At 42.5% G+C, this 19,061-nt stretch overlaps 2 protein-coding genes across 4 annotated transcripts in view; both read left to right on the plus strand.

Annotated features, from left to right (window-relative positions):
• The window catches only part of ERN1 (endoplasmic reticulum to nucleus signaling 1), a 37,349-nt gene extending 28,211 nt beyond the window's left edge, over nt 1-9,138 (plus strand). The window contains exons 10-22 of the mRNA XM_075770859.1: nt 428-590; nt 1,915-2,033; nt 2,360-2,551; nt 3,163-3,418; nt 4,224-4,314; nt 4,673-4,862; nt 5,068-5,167; nt 5,608-5,807; nt 6,067-6,214; nt 6,662-6,789; nt 7,380-7,503; nt 7,755-7,822; nt 8,059-9,138. Coding sequence (XP_075626974.1) covers nt 428-590; nt 1,915-2,033; nt 2,360-2,551; nt 3,163-3,418; nt 4,224-4,314; nt 4,673-4,862; nt 5,068-5,167; nt 5,608-5,807; nt 6,067-6,214; nt 6,662-6,789; nt 7,380-7,503; nt 7,755-7,822; nt 8,059-8,265 — 1,986 coding nt within the window. The 3' untranslated portion in view covers nt 8,266-9,138. The remainder of the gene's footprint in view (nt 1-427; nt 591-1,914; nt 2,034-2,359; nt 2,552-3,162; nt 3,419-4,223; nt 4,315-4,672; nt 4,863-5,067; nt 5,168-5,607; nt 5,808-6,066; nt 6,215-6,661; nt 6,790-7,379; nt 7,504-7,754; nt 7,823-8,058) is intronic.
• A 1,114-nt stretch (nt 9,139-10,252) lies between these two features.
• LOC104637512 (sterile alpha motif domain-containing protein 9-like) lies at nt 10,253-18,839 on the plus strand. Of its 3 annotated transcripts, none has more exons than XR_012838287.1 (3): nt 10,253-10,491; nt 11,643-11,745; nt 12,543-12,587. XR_012838287.1 is itself a non-coding variant. In XM_075770858.1 (3 exons), exons 2-3 carry the CDS (start codon nt 12,584-12,586, stop codon nt 17,805-17,807), a joined length of 4,689 nt encoding a protein of 1,562 aa, XP_075626973.1. In that variant the 5' UTR covers nt 10,410-10,491; nt 12,543-12,583; the 3' UTR covers nt 17,808-18,839. The 3 variants fall into 3 exon arrangements, 2 of the variants coding, with proteins under 2 accessions (XP_075626973.1, XP_075626971.1); XM_075770858.1 differs by lacking the exon at nt 11,643-11,745 and adding an exon at nt 13,123-18,839 and having other exon boundaries at nt 10,410-10,491; XM_075770856.1 differs by lacking the exon at nt 10,253-10,491 and adding an exon at nt 13,123-18,839 and having other exon boundaries at nt 11,654-11,745.
• Nucleotides 18,840-19,061: the final 222 nt, after the last annotated feature.

Here is a 19,061-nt window from a genome sequence, read left to right on the forward strand (position 1 = left end):
TTGTGCCAGGCAAGCTTAGCAGGAGTGGACCAGAGGTTGCTATGCGGTATTATTGGAGCATTGTGCTTAAGGTTAAAATTGCTGGTTTGTTCATCGAAGTAACTCCCTATAGATAGGATGCTGCATCGTAGTTTTGTTTTGCTCATGCTGTGGCTGTCCAGGTAGGAAATAAAGATCCTGTTTAACTTTTCTAAAAAAAGAGAGAGTAATCTCATCTCCTAGGCAACACGTTACTTCGAAGGTCTAATGTCCAAGGTTGTTGAAGCAGTTGCTGAGGGCGCAATGGCAGTGTTTACTTATGGTGACTTTGGTGCCAGTAATTTTTCCTTGCCCACCAATTTTGACCTCCAATTTTTTATTATATGCCTATTTAAATATTATAGGGACACAGTGCTTCCTTAATTGTAACAATAGTCTCTCTTTCTAGCCCCGTGGCAGTGCCATACCCTTACTAGAGGGTCCAAAAACAGAAGGAGTCACAATTGAAGACAATGGTGAATGTGTTATCACCCCCAGTACGGATGTAAAGTTTGCAGGCAGACTGAAAGAAAAGAACAAACTCAACTATTGGAACGACTGGCTTTTAATAGGTATCCCTGGTCCCTCGCTTGGCCCCGCTCTGCCACTCCTGCAAGATCGCATTGCCATCTGGTGGGCAATTCTCATCCAAACCTCAGAACTGTAAATCGGTCACAATGACTGCCGAAACTCAGGCGATAATTACTGAATTCTAGTAATTGTTTCTAATTCATCTTCATTTGCATATGAATTAATGTCTTTAAGTATACAACTGCATGATTTTTCCATGGCTGCTGCTTTATTCAGTACGTAGGATGAAAAGTGCTTAGCTCAATATGTGGAAAGTTGTTTATTGTTTATTTGCCCCCTCCTTCAGAGAGGGGTATACATAATTTATTATTTACTGTTAACTACTGTATTCTGGTGTCTTTGGGTTTTTTTATTGTGCATAATGTTACTTTAATTCTCATTGCATGGATCAGTGGTGTTTTCCCCATTTTACAATGGAGGGTGAAGGCACAGAGGCTGAAGATAATATTAGTAAAGTGTCAGCCTATCCTGTGTGTCCCAAATCCCAAAATTTTGGAATTGACTTTTCAGGGCATTTATTTTGCGTCAAAAATGAAGAATTGTCTGAAGTTCAGTTTTCAGTGATGCAAGTTTATAATTAAGCGATGTATATGCCATAGGACCTTTGTGGCAGGGACAGGGTGTAACTTTCAGCGTCCTTAACTACCACCTCTCTCTTCCTGCAAACCCTTCCTCTGTTAATACTGTCCTGTTCTTGCAGCACATAAGTGACTCCCTTTCAACAGTTGGTATTCCTCTGGGCTGAATGACCCATTGCCCTCAGTCTTTTCCCCTCCTTTTTATTTCCTGCTCTATACACGAGCCAGAGTCTTCCTCTGTCTACTCCAAAAGCAAAAGCTGGGAGCACAGGAGCATCTCCCTCTTCTCACTTACTTGGGCAGCACGAGCCAAGGGAGTGTAAAGAGCAATTGTAGCAGAGTGCTGGATCGATTCTCGCTTCCTTCTTGTGCAGTGCAACCCATTCCCTTCAGAACCATTTCTTGTCTAGAACACGGCCTCAAGGCCACATCACAAAGCAAAACTACGTTGAGAGCGAGCCAGCTAGGAGACATCATGTGCATTCCTCTAATGGTCAGGAACCAAATCCACAGCCACTGGTTGAGCACAGAGTTCTTGCGGATTGTGATCCCTAGACCTGTGATTGCTTGGGAAGAACAGAGGGAAAAAACGTTTTCAATTGAGCTTTTATTCTGTGATGTTCTCAAGCCTTTTGTAAATGAACTTTTCAGCAAAGCTGCTGAAATCAAGGATATTTTTCCTAAAAAGGGACAAGTTCTTATTTCAATAAATGTGTTTTATTTAAAGGGCACCATGAAACGCCATTATCTGCCCCTACAAAGATCCTGGAGAAATTCCCAAGCAACTTACCTAAGAGGCCTGAAAATGTGATTCCAGCTGACTCTGATAAAGCCACTATTGAAGAGGTTTGTGATGAGAATAATCATCTTACTGGACAATTGAAGAATATAAAGTAGAAGTTGGGGAAGGACTCAGAAGAAAAGCTACATGGAATTACTTCACGTTTTTTGTGTCAGCTTTTCATGTACTTAGCATGTAGAGTGTCTGGTATGATGATGTGTCATTCCTTCAGAACTAGTCCTTTCAGCTGATTTTTTTCCCCACATACAAAGCTTTCTGTAACTTTGGTAGGATTAGAAATGATTGAAAATTATTTAGCAGAAAGACTAGTGTGTAAATGCTCCATCACCCATGAAGCTACTGAGCTAACAGTGCTTTCTTTGCCTTGTAGGTTATTGGCATAGTCGAAGGTTCCTCAACAGAAGTGCCTCCCACGGTTCTAAAGGATATCGAGGAGAAACCTGCTCGGGCTGTCCCCCGGCCAGAGGCCCCTGTGGACTCCATGTTGAAGGACATGGCCACGATCATTCTCAGCACTTTCCTGCTTGTGGGCTGGGTGGCTTTTATCATCACTTATCCAATGGTAATGCTGACTTGGCTTGATGTGCTTTTGAGTTTTTGGGAGTCAGTAACATTTTACAGCCCAAGAAATGACACAGAAGTTAGAATGTAACACACTACAGGGTTTTTTCCCTCCTCACAGATGTGCAGGGGGTACCAAAGGCTACGGATTTGACATAGCAGTGATTTCTCTGGGCATATATGCCAAATCTGGAGATTATTTTTTTTTCATCCCACTAATTCTGGTTTTTGTATGTGTTACTGTTTTCACGGACATGATCTTACCATTGGCTTCACTCCTCTCTTCCTCACCTGAACCACTGTCAGGTTTTCCAGCTTTTGGATCAAAGCCTTTATCGTTCTGTGGTTTAAAGACACCTAGTCAACCAAGTAACACTTAGCTTTTGCCATATTAACCAACCAGTGTGATTTCTCAGCTTTGAAATGGAAGTTCAGAATGAAATTGAAAGCGTGTGAGTGCAAGTTCCCCAGCCTACTTGGCTGATAGTGTCATAAGAGAGTTTTCTCCCATTTTTGGATATAGATACCCTGATGATAGCTATAGCGTTCCCTTTTGTGATGTGACTGTAAGAAACTTTACTCCGCTTACGGAACTGAGGTCTTTTCTCACAGAGTGTCCATCAGCAGCAACAGAGGCAGCATCAGCTGGAAGAGAAGATACAGCTCTTGCAGCAACAGAAGCTGCCCTTTCGTGCTCCCAGTGATCTGTCCCCAGAAGCAGATTTCTTGGACACCTCCTACGGGCGGACAGAGAGCTCAGCTACCAGCACGCCAAATATGTCCCCCAGAGCATCGAACCATTCTGTGTATTCCAGCATCTCCACATCTGATGTTGGGAGCTGCCTCTCCACTGAGCAAGAGGAGGGAGGTAAAGTTGATCCAGTGTCTTTTATTGTGAGTCTCTGTATTTTCAGTCTGTGCAATGATACAGCACAGCAATTAAAATACATATTGATGGTATGTTGTAGATCAGAAAGCTGAAAAGGGCCATCATTCTCACTCAGTCTGATCATTTTAAAGCACTGTGCGGGTGTGCCAAGCCCTGACTTTGAGAAGGATTTTTTTTGCTTTAGAAAACCATCCAGTTTGTAACTGCCATCTGAGGGATTCTGCTGTCCTTCAGAATACAGGACATTCTTATAACCTGTAGCCATTCTAGGGAGAAGTTCGTTTAAATAAAAATACATACTATTATGATTAACTGGAGTCAGAAACAAGGATTCTGCCAGACAGCCTGCCTTCCTGCCTGATCTTCCTGTGTGCTCATTTGTCCCATCCCAGGCTATTCAGGGGAACTGCTAGTAAACCCACTTCCATAACTGTCAGTCAGCATTTTCTAAATTCGACAAGCCACCTGTAAAACTTCCGTCTGCTGAGAACCACCAGTCTGTTACGCTGTCTTGGGACACGATCCTTCCAGCCCTCATGTCAGGTGTTGTGTACAGAATGTGTTTGACTGTATGTTGGATCATTTGGTCACCAGAGAGTATTTGCTTACTAAGCGTAACAAAATGCTGATGTTCATTTGTTTTGATCATCTGTGTTGTTAATTTAAACATGAGCAAAAAGACTTTTACGTACTGGCCCAGAAGGATGTGCAGTGGTAAAAGGCTGACTTGACTCATCCTTAACCAGTCCTTGTTGCTTGGTTGTTTTTTTTTTTTTTTGTTCAGGTGCAGCTGCAGACAGAGTGATGGTTGGCAAGATTTCGTTTAACCCAAAAGATGTATTGGGACACGGAGCAGAAGGGACAATTGTGTACAGGTAGAAGACAATATGTGCATTTAGCCTTAAATAAACCAATGAATGTCTTATTTGCACTAGGTCTTTAGAAAACAAAACAAAACCCAAAAACAACCCAAACCAACACACGTATCTAATATGAACAGAAATGAAACTTTTGAAAAAGTATTCTGCATGTATCTGGCATATTTTCATGCAGTGTTTCCTCACTAGCAAAAAATACTTTACTTTCTTAGAAATGTTTAATGACCAAATGTATCTGTTTCCAGCATGAGAAATGCTTTAATATACCTCTGTAAAATGTCGGTTGTCACTTGCTTTGTACACGCTTTGTCTACAGAGTGTAAAAGGATGATGTGGATTTCCTTCCTGTCTGTAGGGGAACTTTTGATAACCGTGATGTTGCAGTGAAAAGAATTCTTCCTGAGTGCTTCAGCTTTGCGGACCGTGAAGTACAGCTGCTGCGAGAGTCAGATGAGCACCCTAACGTGATCCGCTATTTCTGCACGGAGAAGGACCGGCAGTTTCAGTACATAGCCATTGAGCTGTGTGCTGCCACTTTACAGGAGGTGATGGATCACTTGCAAACCTGCAGAATTGGGGCGGGGGGGAAGACTGGTTTATGTATGTTATGAGCTAGCACAATTTACCCAGCCTAACTTTTTTTTTTTTTTTTTTTTGAGTGAAGGGGATAGACTTACTATTTATGCAGAGGGTAATGATAAGCAATGTTGTGGCTGAATCTTCTGGTTTTTTTTCTGTTGTAATGTATAGTATGTTGAGCAGAAGGCCTTCAGTCACCATGGCTTACAGCCCATCACTCTCCTGCAACAGACAACATCTGGTCTTGCTTACCTGCACTCCCTTAGTATTGGTAAGAATCCCTTTTGTATCAGTATTGGATGGAGAATGGTCTATTTTTCTTAACTATTAAAAAAGAAGAAACTGGTCCGGTGCTGGGAACTTGCTCATTCAAGCAAGTAGAAGCTCCACCTAGGGCTGGCAGCAGTAGTGTCTGTCCTTTGCAGCAGCCTTGTCCCTGTAACATTGTGCTGCACCGGAGCAGAAAAGCTAGTCATCACATTTGTTCAGGGCACTGCATTTTTTTGGATAGAAGTCATATAAAACATGATGACTAGCGGTGATGGAATAAAAAAAAATGATGAGCCCCTACCAAAGACAATAACTTGAGGTTAGGACTTTGATTTAATGAATGGTTATTCAGCCTTGTAAAAGGTTTACAATGCAAACACATTAAAAATTTACATATATGGTTGGGATTACCTGGAGTGGCTAAATGGGTGTTTATAATAGTCCACAGGGACCTGAAGCCCCATAACATCCTCATCTCAATGCCCAACGCCCATGGGAAAGTCAAAGCTATGATTTCAGACTTCGGCCTGTGCAAGAAGCTGGCAGTGGGCAGGCACAGCTTTAGCCGCCGATCGGGTGTGCCAGGCACCGAAGGCTGGATTGCCCCAGAGATGCTGAGTGAAGACTGCAAAGAGAACCCTGTAAGTCTTCATCTTTCCCTTGGGCTCCCTGGGAGGAAGCAGTATAGTCCAACAGTGCTGCAGTGTGGGCAACACTGGCATTCACGCACTGGTGCAGCAGTTTGGGTTGGAAGATCATTCATGCTGGCTTGCAGCTGAACAGGCGATTCTGAAGTTTTCTTCTGCTCTTAGATGCAAATAACCACCTTGTGATGATGACTTAAAGTCGGGGCGGGGGGGGGGGGGAGCTTTATTGCTATTAAAGGTTGTTTATTTGCAGACATATACCGTGGACATCTTTTCAGCTGGCTGTGTCTTTTATTACGTGGTATCTGAAGGCAGCCATCCCTTTGGCAAATCTCTACAGCGGCAAGCCAACATTCTGCTGGGTGCATACAGCCTGGAGTCTTTAAATGCAGGGAGGCACGGTAAGAAAAGCATGGTAAACATAAAGCACTACAGCACATAGTGAGCTTTCCAGAGGTGTTAAAATACCAACAGAAATGACAGATCTACGACCCACAGTGATTCCCAATTCAGCAGTGGTGAAAGCTGCACTCTTAATGTACTCCTGAAGTAAAGTGCTTAAAGTTCTTAGCACTAGTAACCCAGAGCTCTGGGGTACAAAGTTTGGAACCCTACACACTTGACTATAGTGTTATTTCATGTGTTTAATGAGTTAGTTATTATTTCATGTATTTCGTAATCACAGATTCAGCACTACTGACTTTGTTGGCTGCCCAGCATATCTATGAGGGCAGTACTTGAGGTGGTGGGGCTAGTGTTCAGGATTGTGTTGGCGGAAGTAGATTTTTCTAAAGTATGGAACATTAGCTTTCCCTACAGCCTAAGGATTATCATCCTTTTCCTTGCAGAAGACATAGTTGCTCGTGATTTAATAGAGCAAATGATAAACATGGACCCCCAGAAACGTCCATCTGCCAGCTGTGTGCTGAAACACCCATTCTTTTGGAGTTTAGAAAAACAGCTCCAGTTTTTTCAGGTTTGTGTTGACCTCTTCAATCGGTTCAGTTCTAAGGAAGCCTGTAAACATTCTTCAACTCTTGTATTCACTCTCTCTTAACTTTGTGGATGCTTGAGGTGATAGAATCCACAGCCTTACTGGGAGGAATGAAGCAGGAAAGTTGTAATATCTAGGTGGTAGCTCATAAGCAAGTGGCTTAGCCCTACAGAAACTCTTTCATAGCAGGGCTAGAACATGATGTTATCAACTTCAATTGGAGTGAGAAGGTCTCGACCAGCTGTAGCAGCACTGCAGAACATGTATGGCAGGTTTTCAAGAACAGGGCAGCCTGCCACAGTGCATGCACACAATCCTGATGGGGGCTGGAAACTGGCTAAGGACCCCCAGGTTCTTTGAGCTGTATCTTCTACGCTGTGATGAAAGGCTTTGACAGATGGTGAAATAACTCATCATCTCAGAAACTACCACATAATGCATTGTATTGCATTTCATCAGAGGTGAAGCAGAATCATAACTCCATTATCAATTAGTTGGCCAGAAGCAGTAGTTTTAAATTGTTGGGGAAAGCTTGGAAATAAAACTAGAAATAACATGACTGTCTCTTCCAGGATGTTAGTGACCGGATAGAGAAAGAATCTTTAGACGGTCCAATAGTCAAGCAATTGGAAAGAGGTGGAAGAGAGGTGGTGAAAATGGACTGGAGAGAGCACATCACTGTTCCTCTTCAGACAGGTAATGGATAGTATTTTATCAGAGGGGAAAGTCCTGGTTTGCTGGGACAGGAAAACAAGGATAACACCGTCTCAGTTTTGGCACATGACCTTTACTCATCAGCAAAGTAGTTTTTCAAATCAAAGTACATGTTTATACATTGAAACACAGCTATAAGGATGTGTGACTGTAGGCACACCTACCTTACTTTTGAGGCCAGCACCTAAAACTGCATCAAAACACAAAAAGAAATCTCGTCATTTCTTTTGCAGATCTTCGAAAATTCAGATCGTACAAAGGAGGCTCAGTCCGGGATCTTCTGAGGGCAATGAGAAATAAGGTAAAGGACTTCTTTGCATAAGCAACGTGCACACTATGGTTCTACTACCTGTGCTGGCTGTTGCCAGTCTAGGTCTGTCTTACCTTGTTTCTGGTACTGAGCTCCTTCATGAGGGGCTCAGAGGAGCTGACTTTGTCCATGAAAATGCATCTTGTGGAGACAGCTCTATTTAAAGGAGGACTTTTGCACACATACCTCTCTCACTGAGCTTTCCACTCGTCTTTTCTCCTCTACAGAAGCACCATTACAGAGAACTGCCTCCCGAAGTGCAGGAGACGCTGGGCTCTATCCCCGATGATTTTGTATGTTACTTTACAGCTCGTTTCCCTCACCTGCTCCTACATACCTACCATGCTATGCATATCTGCTGCCAAGAAAGACTGTTTCAGCATTACTATAATCAGGACTCTGCAGAGCTGAGCCTTGCAGGAGACACTGTTTGAGAGGAGAGGGATGGAGCTTTCTTCTCTGGGACCAACATTCCAAGCACAGGGCTGTGAAACAGGCCTACCTTTAGCAGGGAAGAGTGGAATTGAAGAGCTGAATTCTCTCTGTTGGAAGAAACCAAGCTTCTAAAAAGTGCCTTGTACCTCTGCCTGTGCTGGATCAGGAGACAGGAGGAGCCCAAGGAGCAAGTGGTAACTTCAGAAAAGCAACGAACCCTGGTGATGGAGTTATTACAAGGCAGTTTTCAAGACAGTGAAAATGGAGAGCAAAAGCTGGATACAACCATCACCCAATATCCCTGTACTGTACGTGATCTTGTAACAGACATATTTTACTACAAAGAATCAGTGACTGAAATAATGTAATTACTAGGGACTGGGATCTGCAAGAGGAGCCTTTTAGTTGTAGCAAATCATCAGAACCTGCCGTTGCACTACTGCCACATTATGCATTAGGCATGCCACAGTGATTGTAATAATTTCTAATTATCCAAAAAATAGCAGAGAATGCACAATTTCTGCTTAATCAGTACTACCCTGGAAAAATCAGTCACTCGCACTTCAGCAGATACAATGAAGTTCTAAAAAAAAAATACTGACTTGAAAAATCAGTTAAAGGTTTACCAACTTTGAAAAATAAGTCTTTGAAAATTGTTTAAATATCTACCAGTATTCACAGAAGACCATGAACAGTCCTTGACTTAAATCACACTACCAAAATATATCTGCATAAATAACTTCAGGAAAATACACCGGTGTCAGCTCTGAGCTGCTGGCCAGAGGCTAATGATTGCTCTACTGCAAGTGTTCCTTACTTTCTTATACAGACAAGTCGCCAGTTGCAGAGCCAGGATGAGTCCTGCAGAAAAAGGCACTAAATAGGAACCAGTTAACAGTAACTTTAGAGGCAGTGTTTTTAAGGGGTGTGATGAAACTGTCAATGATGAACCCCATTTTCTGTTTGCATGGGTTGCTGACTACATCCAAGTGAGCCTATGCTTTTAAAGATGCAGTATTTCTTTTCATTGGCCCTAAAGCTGTGACAAAGCATTAAGTATGTGCGAAGGATGAAGAAATGCTGAATTTCAGTATAAGTGGGGTATTCTTTTACAATGTATTTATTTAACATATTTATATTTATTTAATTTTTACTGCAAAGTGGTATCAAATCTAAGTGGTACAAGTATAAAGCATGCCAAATCATTCTTAATCTGGTTTGTGTTTTTGGTTAATCATATTATAATAACTGGAAGAGGAAAGTAATACTGCATCTTTCAATGGACCTCAGTAAAGGCGATTTTACAAAGTGGGAATTTGTATGACTGTGCCACTGTGTCTTAAACTAGTAAGTTATTGACAGTAATGTGTATGATTGGGTACATACAGCTACTTTTCTGGAGCTACTTTACAGGAAGGTTTTTTTTTTTTTCTTCCTAGTTTTACAATGTATGAGAGCAATTTACCCAAGATGCCAACTGTGCAAGTTACATGTTTCTAAAGCTTGAAAAAAATAATGGTAGTTTTTACCTAAGAAGATTCAAAGCCTATTTCATATTTTTGTACTTTTCATGTAAAGTTCTTTTATAAGTCTACTAAATAAAGATGTGTACTCAGATTTAAAAAAACCCCACAACTTTTAGTGATGATGTGTGACTGGGGAAATAAACCAGGCTGCAGCCACGTGTGGACTAACACAGCTTTCAGAACCAGAGCTGGAGATGGCGAGCAGGGGAAGAGGGTATGGCTGCCACATCGTGTCTCCTCAGAGAAGGGGCACGTGCCTATTTTTTGAGCAGTAGTCTGCTCAAAACTACTTGTCTTCCTGTTGATGAAAGGTACAACTCTGACGCAGGAAACACACACCCAGACATATACTTGGGGGGGGGGGGGGGGCAGTGCAGGAGGCAGAGGCTGTCACTGGATTGCACCACCCAGCAACAGCACTGCTAAAGAGGGGGTGGAGACTTGGTGAATCATCAGGAAGGTTTGTCTAAAGCAGTCTCCCTTTTTTACTGCCACATAGCAGTAGGACCACCTAAGACATTGCAGAAACACCCACAGGACTCAGAGTCCTAGCTGTGCCACTGAGGCAGCAGGCTGGCAGAGCCTGGCATCGCAGCAGGTTGGAGCACCTTCCCGCCGTCCCTCCTTTGGAAACACTTGCCTTGCAGGCAGGATCTGGCAGCACAGAAGACAGCTCAAGTCGCTCACAGGCTCTGCAAGGTAAGCCTCCCTGCACCATGCTGCTCCTGCATTTTGGGGGGGGCGAAGTGGGAGGTTATTCTCAGCCTGGCAGGTTACTGGTAGTGGGCCCAGGAAAAGTGAGGGTCTCTGCACCACCTATCCTCCCAGCTCTGTGCCACCCCCACCCACCCACCCCCAACTGGGAAAAGAGCAGCTAGAGTAGGAGGGACTGTCTGAGCAGCTCTGGGGGATGGGGCACCGACACTTTCTGCCCCCACATTCCCACAGCTACATCCCTTCCCTGCCCACCCACGTAGCCGATGGGAGCCAGGCCCTGCTGGCATGTGTGCAGGCTGTGGGGCCCCAAAAACGCTACTGCTCCCCACCCCCCCCCAACTGCTCTTACAAACAGGTGAGGGATGGGTGCAGGGGGCCATGGGCCCCCTCCAGCACAGGGAAGCGCCCCCAGACACACCACCAGCCCCCTCACCACCCCCCCCCGGCCTCCACTCTAGTTTCTATTCTCCCTAGTTTCTATTCTCCTTAGTTTCGTTTTCTTGTAAAATGCTGCATGACATCATCTGTAACAACAGGCTGTGGCAGAAAGACAAGTGTCAGGAAGGTGGGTCACCACAAGCCAAGTCACTCTACAAGCACAGCTCTGGAGGTGCTGTGGTGGCCCAAGGCACTGAAAGGCCAGTATTTCAGGGAAGTTTTTATCCTCCTTTCTAAGAGGAGGCTGCACTGGCTGTCAGTGATAAATCAGTCTCCAACCCTTTTCATAACCAGCCCACCATTTACACTTACTGCGGAGGGATCTGCTCACACCTACAGCACATTGGAGCAGTCCCTAACTGGCTCCCCTTAGAGCCACTTCTTTAAACCAAAGCTATTGGCCATGCTGGCACCTCAGTCAGCCTAGCAGCTTTCTAGAGGGCTGACCAGGTGCTGAAACGGTAAACATGCACTTGCCCCATGGTTTTTCTGAGCATCCCCTATTCTCCCAGGCCCTCACCAAACCCCCACCTTCTGCTGAACTCACCTCTTGCCAAGCGTGGTCCTGGGGAGTGCTCCTCACACTCCATTACAACCTTTGTACTTTCAGACATTGTGGGGAGCTTGTGCAGAGCCCCACAACTGCCTTTTATGCTGGCTGCACCGCTGACTGCTCCTTTTACTCTTGAATTCAGAGGCTGCGAGTGTTGCCATCATACCACCATGAGCTGCAGGGACGGAGCTGGCTGGGCTATGGACACCTGCTGAACCAGCACAGAGTTGAGCTTTTACAATAGAGTAAGAGAATCATGAGCACCACCGTGCCGTTCCCTGTGAGACTTGTTGACTAGGCTGTAGCTCATGTATGGTCAACTGTTGACTATGTGACTCTACCATACATTTATGGTGTTACACTGAGCAGGCTTATTTAACGTGTCTCCTCCTGCAGTAGAGAACTGGTTATTCCTGCTGCTGTCCATCTCTGTACCCCCATAAATGGAGTGTGACAGAGCAAAGCAGAGGCTATCTTGCATCAGGCCAGGAGACCCCACTAAAAAGAAAATCTTCTGTTGGGTTGGGCAGTGAGCTGTACCACTTCATGGGAAATCCAGTGAGCACCAGAACAGATGTGGAAAAAAGAGAGGGAGAGGACAAGAGTACATGCCAAAAAAAAAAGCGAGGGAGGGGAACAGGAGTGTGAGGGAGCAAGAGGCAGGGAAAGGGAGAGTGAGCAAGAAAAAGACTAATAAAAAGCACAAGATAGCACACAACATAGGAGAAGCAGTAGTGATACAATAGTGTTGGGCCTCCTTTTTTCCAGGAGTAGCTGTTAGATGGGCACAGCTGTCAGCACGTGCTTCTCCAGCAAAACCCATCTCTTTCACACCCACACGTGTCAGAAGCACGAATAGCTGCCTTCACTCAGTACAGGTGTACAGAAGCAGTGTAGCTGGTGAGACCAGGCTTTTAGAGATACAGAAACTACCCTGGACCAAAAAGGTGGGGAGGGGGTTGGGAAACCAGAACAAGTCAACTTTAACTAATGCAGGAATGTTAACTACAAATCTGAAGAGAGTTGTTTTTTCCCCCTCTAGGGTTTTGTGCATTACCAGCAGGATTTCCCTCATCAAAGGCAATGGGTACGTGTTGCTTTTTCTGGAAGTTTGCATTTTACATGTAGCAATTTGCTTTTAAGTATTTGCATTTTAAGGATTCATCTCTAGTGGGGAACTAATCAGTACTCAATGTCAACTTACGGTTTGTATGGACGCTATCTTCATTCAGCAGAAAATACACTTGCGGGTAAATGACCTACCTGAACTTCTCTAGTTTAGAGATTTCAGCCTCCGTCAGTTCTGATAACCTCATCACATCATTCCCTTCAAAAACATTTTGGGTTATTTCTCTGAGTCTCTTTGAGGATAGTTTCCAAACCTCCCTCATGGTTTCCTGCTTCACTGATTTGTTAGTCTTGTACCATTGCTTAGGACTGCTTTTGATTAAGGTTAAGGATGCTTTTAGTCATCAGAACTGACACATTTGAGAAGACACAGTGACTGGTAGAAAAGAAAACCATCTAGCATTCAATGTGGCCACTTTTGCAAGGATTATAATGCCTTGTAAAGCACATTAACCTTTTTAGCTTGTATTACTACTACATAATTTTAACTTTAGATTACAGAACATTACCTGTGAACAAATGGGATGAAAACCACGTCCAATGCTGGCTAGAATCTACTGGAATCAAGCAAGAATATGTAAAAAAACTACATGCGGAAGAAGTGACAGGTCCAGCGCTAATGGAACTGGATGAATCTTTCCTCAAAGGCATAGGTATGAAAGGAGGCCAAATCCACATTTTACTCCGCAAGAGAAAAGAACTTCTGCATCTACAAGAAAATGCACAGCAAACCAAGCATTCCAGCAGCAAAACATCTGACAGAACTGATGCACAAACAGATCCCGCAAGACCCAGAAATGCACCCACTCAAAAAACCTCAAGTGGAGACAGCTGCGGTCCAGCAGATAAAGCTAGCAGAGACAACCCAGCTTCTACTTCCAGCAAGAGGCAAAGGAGAAGTAAAAACTCCCAACCTGAAAGTACCGATGAAATTTTAGAGTTCAGCAACTGCCGACCATTTAGATGTCAGAATACTGATTTCAAATACGTGAAAGACAGAGTTCTTGCTCCAGAATCAGGAGTCAATGGTTTAATCACTCCTTGCCATGAATACAAATCTTTTGCTATCGCTACAGAACTGAGCAAAACACAGCTGCAATCAAAATTTGCCTGTGAAGTAATACGATTTGCTTCAGCCTGCATGAACATTCGAACAAACGGCACCATACATTTTGGTATCATGGACAGCGTTGAGGATAAGGGTTGGAAACACGGCCAGATCATTGGCATAAAGGTCAAAGAGCGAGAATACTATGTTGATGCATTAGATTATATAGAAAAGTGTTTTTGCAAAACTGTACAAGAAATTGCAAGGAAATGCATTCACCCACCTGTTTTTGTGGAAGTGATTTCAAAAGACTCTCAGGAACAAAGATTTGTGGTGGAGGTTGACATTGAACCAACATCTAGTTTAGTAAAGAATAGATTATTTGAAGTGTATTTGCCAAAATACAATGAAGTCAGCCAAAAGGTGACCCTGACAAAAGATCGAGTTCTCTATCAGAGACTAGGAGCAAAGTCTGAGCCTGTAGAGCACAACAATCTAGCTACTTTCATTCAGGGTTTACAAAATAGGGATGCTGAAAGAGAAAAGGCTGAGCTCTCCAGTGCAGAAGTGCATACAGAAACATCTGAAAATTTGGGAAGAAAGTTATCAATTCTACTAAACGATGGCAAAAGCTACATGGATGATTCCCTACGGTACATCCTTGTCACAAACAGATGTGAAAAGGATAATCTTAATTGTATCAACTTCTTAATGCACTTGAACATTTTCTGCGTCTTCGACTTTGATGAAAATTCTAATGTGTCAGGGCTGTATAGCAAGTACAAAGAACATCATACAACAAGGGCTTATTTTTTACAGGATTTTTCCAATGAAAGTAAGACTGGCAATCCTCCCTCTCAGAAACATTTGTGCCTTTACGATCAGACCAGCTGGATATTCTGCAATGGGCGCAGTGACTTCCTCGGGGATGAAAAACCTTGTGATGAAAATACATGGATTAGAACAAAAAAAAAATACCTTAAGAAAGCAATTACTCGTATCTGTGATGAAATCCTGCCAAAGCGGTCTTTCATTGTGCTTTTCCTATTGCTATCACCAGTGCAGAAACCACTTGTGGACACTTTTCAGGAATTCTATACAGAGATGAATGGTGCGGAGTACATCGTTTGCATTGCAGAGTCCAGAGAAAATTATGGGAAGTGGGCTAATCTAGCTCAGGCATCCTGCAGCATTGAGACACTAGAACAATGCAGTATTGTGGGTATGAAACTAAGTCACATAGATGCCACCATTCTATCGATGCTGCCTTCCACAGCACAACCCAGACATCTGCCAGTTTCCACTAGAGGGCTATGTACGCTTCCCTCGCTGGAAGAGGAGAAACTGTTTTCCCTAGAAATCCTTTGTGTTGACCAATGTGATGACATCAAATTAGATCTTTTGACTGAAAAAGAAATACAAGAAATAGAACAAAATTTTTACCGAGGCAGAAAAATCATCTGGGAAAACTTCTGGCTTGCTGATACAAGACGCTGCGGGGAAATCATTGAACGTGAAGCATGTAAGGAAGCTACCAAACTCCTAGATGACATTTTACAAGGGAGCAGACTCAACTATTCCGTGGCTAAACTAAAGATATTTCACCATCCTGGAAGTGGTGGAAGCACAATAGCACGGCAAGTTCTATGGAAAAAAAGAAAGGACTTAAGATGTGCTGTTATCAAAGCCTCCTATTCACCTGCAACTGTCTGTGAGCATGCACTTGCATTTAGAGATTATGAAGAAAAAGAAATCAGTCACTGTCTTCCTGTGCTCCTCCTGATTGAAGATTACGATGAAGACTATTTAGAAGAACTAAGGAATGAGTTAATGGATGCTGTGGCAACTAGGAAAATTAATTCCCCCAGACCTTACTTCATCCTCATGTGCTGTAGACGATCCAATGACCCTGAAAGGCTTTGCAAGGCTTCACCACTGGACACAGTTGCTGTCACTCACAAGCTGATGGACTCGGAGAAAATTCTGTTCAGAACTAAACTTGAAAAACTGAAGCAGAAAGATGTCAAGCCAGAATTCATACTTACATTTGTCCTGATGTGTGAGGAGTTCAATGAAACATATGTGAGAGACTTCGTAGGGCATATATTGCAAGACATAGACAGTTCTTCTCGTGATACATGTTTGATGCGTTATGTGGCTTTGCTTAATTTTTATGTACCCAATTCATATGTTTCATTGTCACACTGTGAGGCTTTTCTGGGACTGGGGGTATACACAGAAAGGATGTCAAGAGCATATGATTTCAAAAGTCACTTGAGTGAACAAGCAAGAATGATTTTTATTGAGCTAAGGGAAAGTACCACCTATATTTCATCTGTTCAGATAATACACTGTCTGGTTGCAAAAGAAATTCTGCATCAGCTTTCGAGGAACGAACCTCAAAGCCAACTTGCAATGACACTTCTTCAGGAAAAGACGCTATTTGAAAACAGATTTGGACGAGAAGAATTCATAAAGTTCATCAGAGATTTGTTTATTCGACGTGATAAAAGAAGCAGGGGCGACAATACCGACACTCTTTTCTCCCCATTCATTGAACATGTCTGCAAAGCTGAAGACTGTGAAAAAGCCATAGCTGTTTTAAAAGCTGCATATGAACTCCTTGGAAAAGATCCTTTTTTTGCCCAGCAGCTTGCCAGACTGCATTACAACAATGAAAAATTTAAAGATGCAGAACATTGGGCAGGTGTTGCAAAATTTCATTTGCCAAATGATTCTTATATTTTAGATACAGAAGGTCAGGTCTACAGGAAATGGTTTAGTTTCACTGTGGATAAAATGACACAGGAAGACACTCCTGAAAGCATCATTCAAAAGATAGAGATTGCTCTTAAAGCTATGAAATGCTTCAGGGCTGCACAACAGGCTGCAAAAGCAGAACGTGACAGTATGAACAATGCTGGCTATTTTGGAGAAGTAGAAGTGGGATGTCGTCTTCTTAGATTTTTGTCCACAGTCCAAGTATTTCGTAGGAGTCCAGAAGGGGAATATTCTGAGCTCGTGAAATATCTGATCACAGATTACATTCCTAAAGACATTGAAAAAACATGGGGAAGGCTTCACTCCCGCTTAAAAGGCTTACGCCAGAACCTGTACAATGCTCTGGAATGGATTTCAGAAGACCTAAGTTATTTCCAAACAGATAAGAACCACGAGAAGGATGAGGAAGATGAAAAAGATGAAAAGGAAGAACAAATTTATAACCCCAGAAAGTGGCTAAAAAGACAGTCAGAGGTATATGCCAAATTCTTCATTTCAACATCAGTTATTGAGGACAGCAATGGTGGCCCTGAGAGCCAGCTGATTAGACGCATGAATATTTATAAGAGCGGTGGAGGTAGTGTCACTAATATCCTGTCATTCTTAACAGATAAGAAAGAGAATAGGTCAGCTGAAAAGCTAGAAAAGATCCTTAGTTTCTATACAGAAAACCCATTACGGGACAGGCTGGAGGACAATGATCTGATCAATTATATTTTGTGCCACATCACACTAGCATGCTTAGCACCAGGATCAGCCAAACTTCTTCCAGTGCAAACTCTTCGTGAGCTCAGCGTAAGATTCTTTAGAGGAAAAAGACCATTTCCAGCAAGCGCCCATTTTTTGCTCACCTTGCTGTACTGGCCAGATGAGGCATTAGACAAAGAGCCTAATCCAGATAAAGATGAAATTCTAAACTCAGCTCTTCAAACCCTGAAACGTTTATATGACATCAAGATGAAAGATGTTCCTACCAGAAAGAAAAGAATCTACACTCACTTTTTTTTGGGTAAGGGTTATGGCTTAGGTAAGATTGTGCACAAAACTAAAATTGATAAATTAATTAGTGGGTCTTTAGATGAGAGGAGAATGAAATGGCTACATGGCACTGTATGGAGTATTTCCAAGATTCGTGACATTCTCAAAAGAGTTTCTGGTTGGACCAAGGACAGAAATTTATTTATACGTGGTCACGTGAAAGAGTTTCCTATCTTGCCACTCCATCGTGATTCAGTGCCCCCTGGAAATGAAAATGTGACCTTTTATTTAGGCTTTTCATTTAATGGTCTTGTTGCTTTCAATATTGAGGTTGAAAATAATCCAGCTGTCAGCAGAATACAAGGTATTTAGTACATTAACAGTACCTACTGTGCTGTTTGAAGATGCAACACTGAAAATGTCACAATTAAAAAAAAAGTGGACTGCACAGTTGAACACCAGACAGCAAGATAACCACAATTAAACTACTACAATGATCAAATATCTAAAAAAATTTGAAACCTACTAGTACAATACACCTCGCAACAGAAGCCTTTGATACTTCTGGTATCTCCCAAAGTAAGATTTCAAACTTAAGACAGCAATAATTGCAATATTTGGTTGGGGACTACAGGGGAGACAAGAGACCTGCTATTTGTCCTCCCCACCCCCAAATATTTGGAGAACTGAGCTCTGGAATAAATAGGTAAAGTGGGGATCCCTTTCTTCTCACCTCACAGATTAGGTTTTAAAATTAATTGCTGGGTGGTCCTGATCAGTAATGGAATTTGACCACTGTAACTATATGTTTTTTCTTCCTCCTGAATCAGCAACAAAAAGTTTAAGTGAACATACATGTATACTACACTGGCTGTGACATACTTTGCTCACTAACATCTACTGCCTATGAAATAGATCTACCCACCAACTGCAAGCCAACACTCAGTATAGAAGCACCGAGGAAAACAGGCAATTTTTAAGTTGACTTTGCAAACATCAGGATTAATAAAAAAACAGGGCTCCAATTTTACGTCACTCTTACGTTCCTTCTCCAGGTAAATATTACAGATCATACTAGATATATCTGTATCGGGGAGGCGTGCAGAGACACGTGGACAGTTAAGATACTGATGACATAAAAGATTATTTGTAAGTGCTGTTATGATTCCATAGTCCAAACAATTCCTGCACTTGATGAAATGTTTTTGCAGCATTATATGAAATGTCCACACAGCACATGACTCAAATTTTTCTATTGTATATATATCTGCACTTGAAAACATTGTCTAGCCTGATTTACTAATTTGAAAAATGCAAAGGAGTTTGTTGTCAGCAATGTGTCTGCAACCATTGTGTCACATTAAGCTTCTAATAATAAAGCCGTCTGTTATTCTTGGAGTTTCACATCGTTTGATACTATATTGTCACTAAAATTTGCAAAAAACCCCATGTCATATACCTTAAGTTTTAAACTGATAAAAAAACCTTTAGGAAGAATTACCGTTTCTACACAAGATTAATTACCCTACCTGAAGATGTTCTAACAGTACCAAGGTATGATTTGCTTTTCCAACTTCAGTCAAGATCTGGGCACAGCCAAAAACTGTAAAAGGAATTGCAAGCCAC

Source organism: Balearica regulorum, chromosome 18 (genome assembly GCF_011004875.1).
Source record: "Balearica regulorum gibbericeps isolate bBalReg1 chromosome 18, bBalReg1.pri, whole genome shotgun sequence".
NCBI classification, from domain to species: Eukaryota; Metazoa; Chordata; class Aves; order Gruiformes; family Gruidae; genus Balearica; species Balearica regulorum.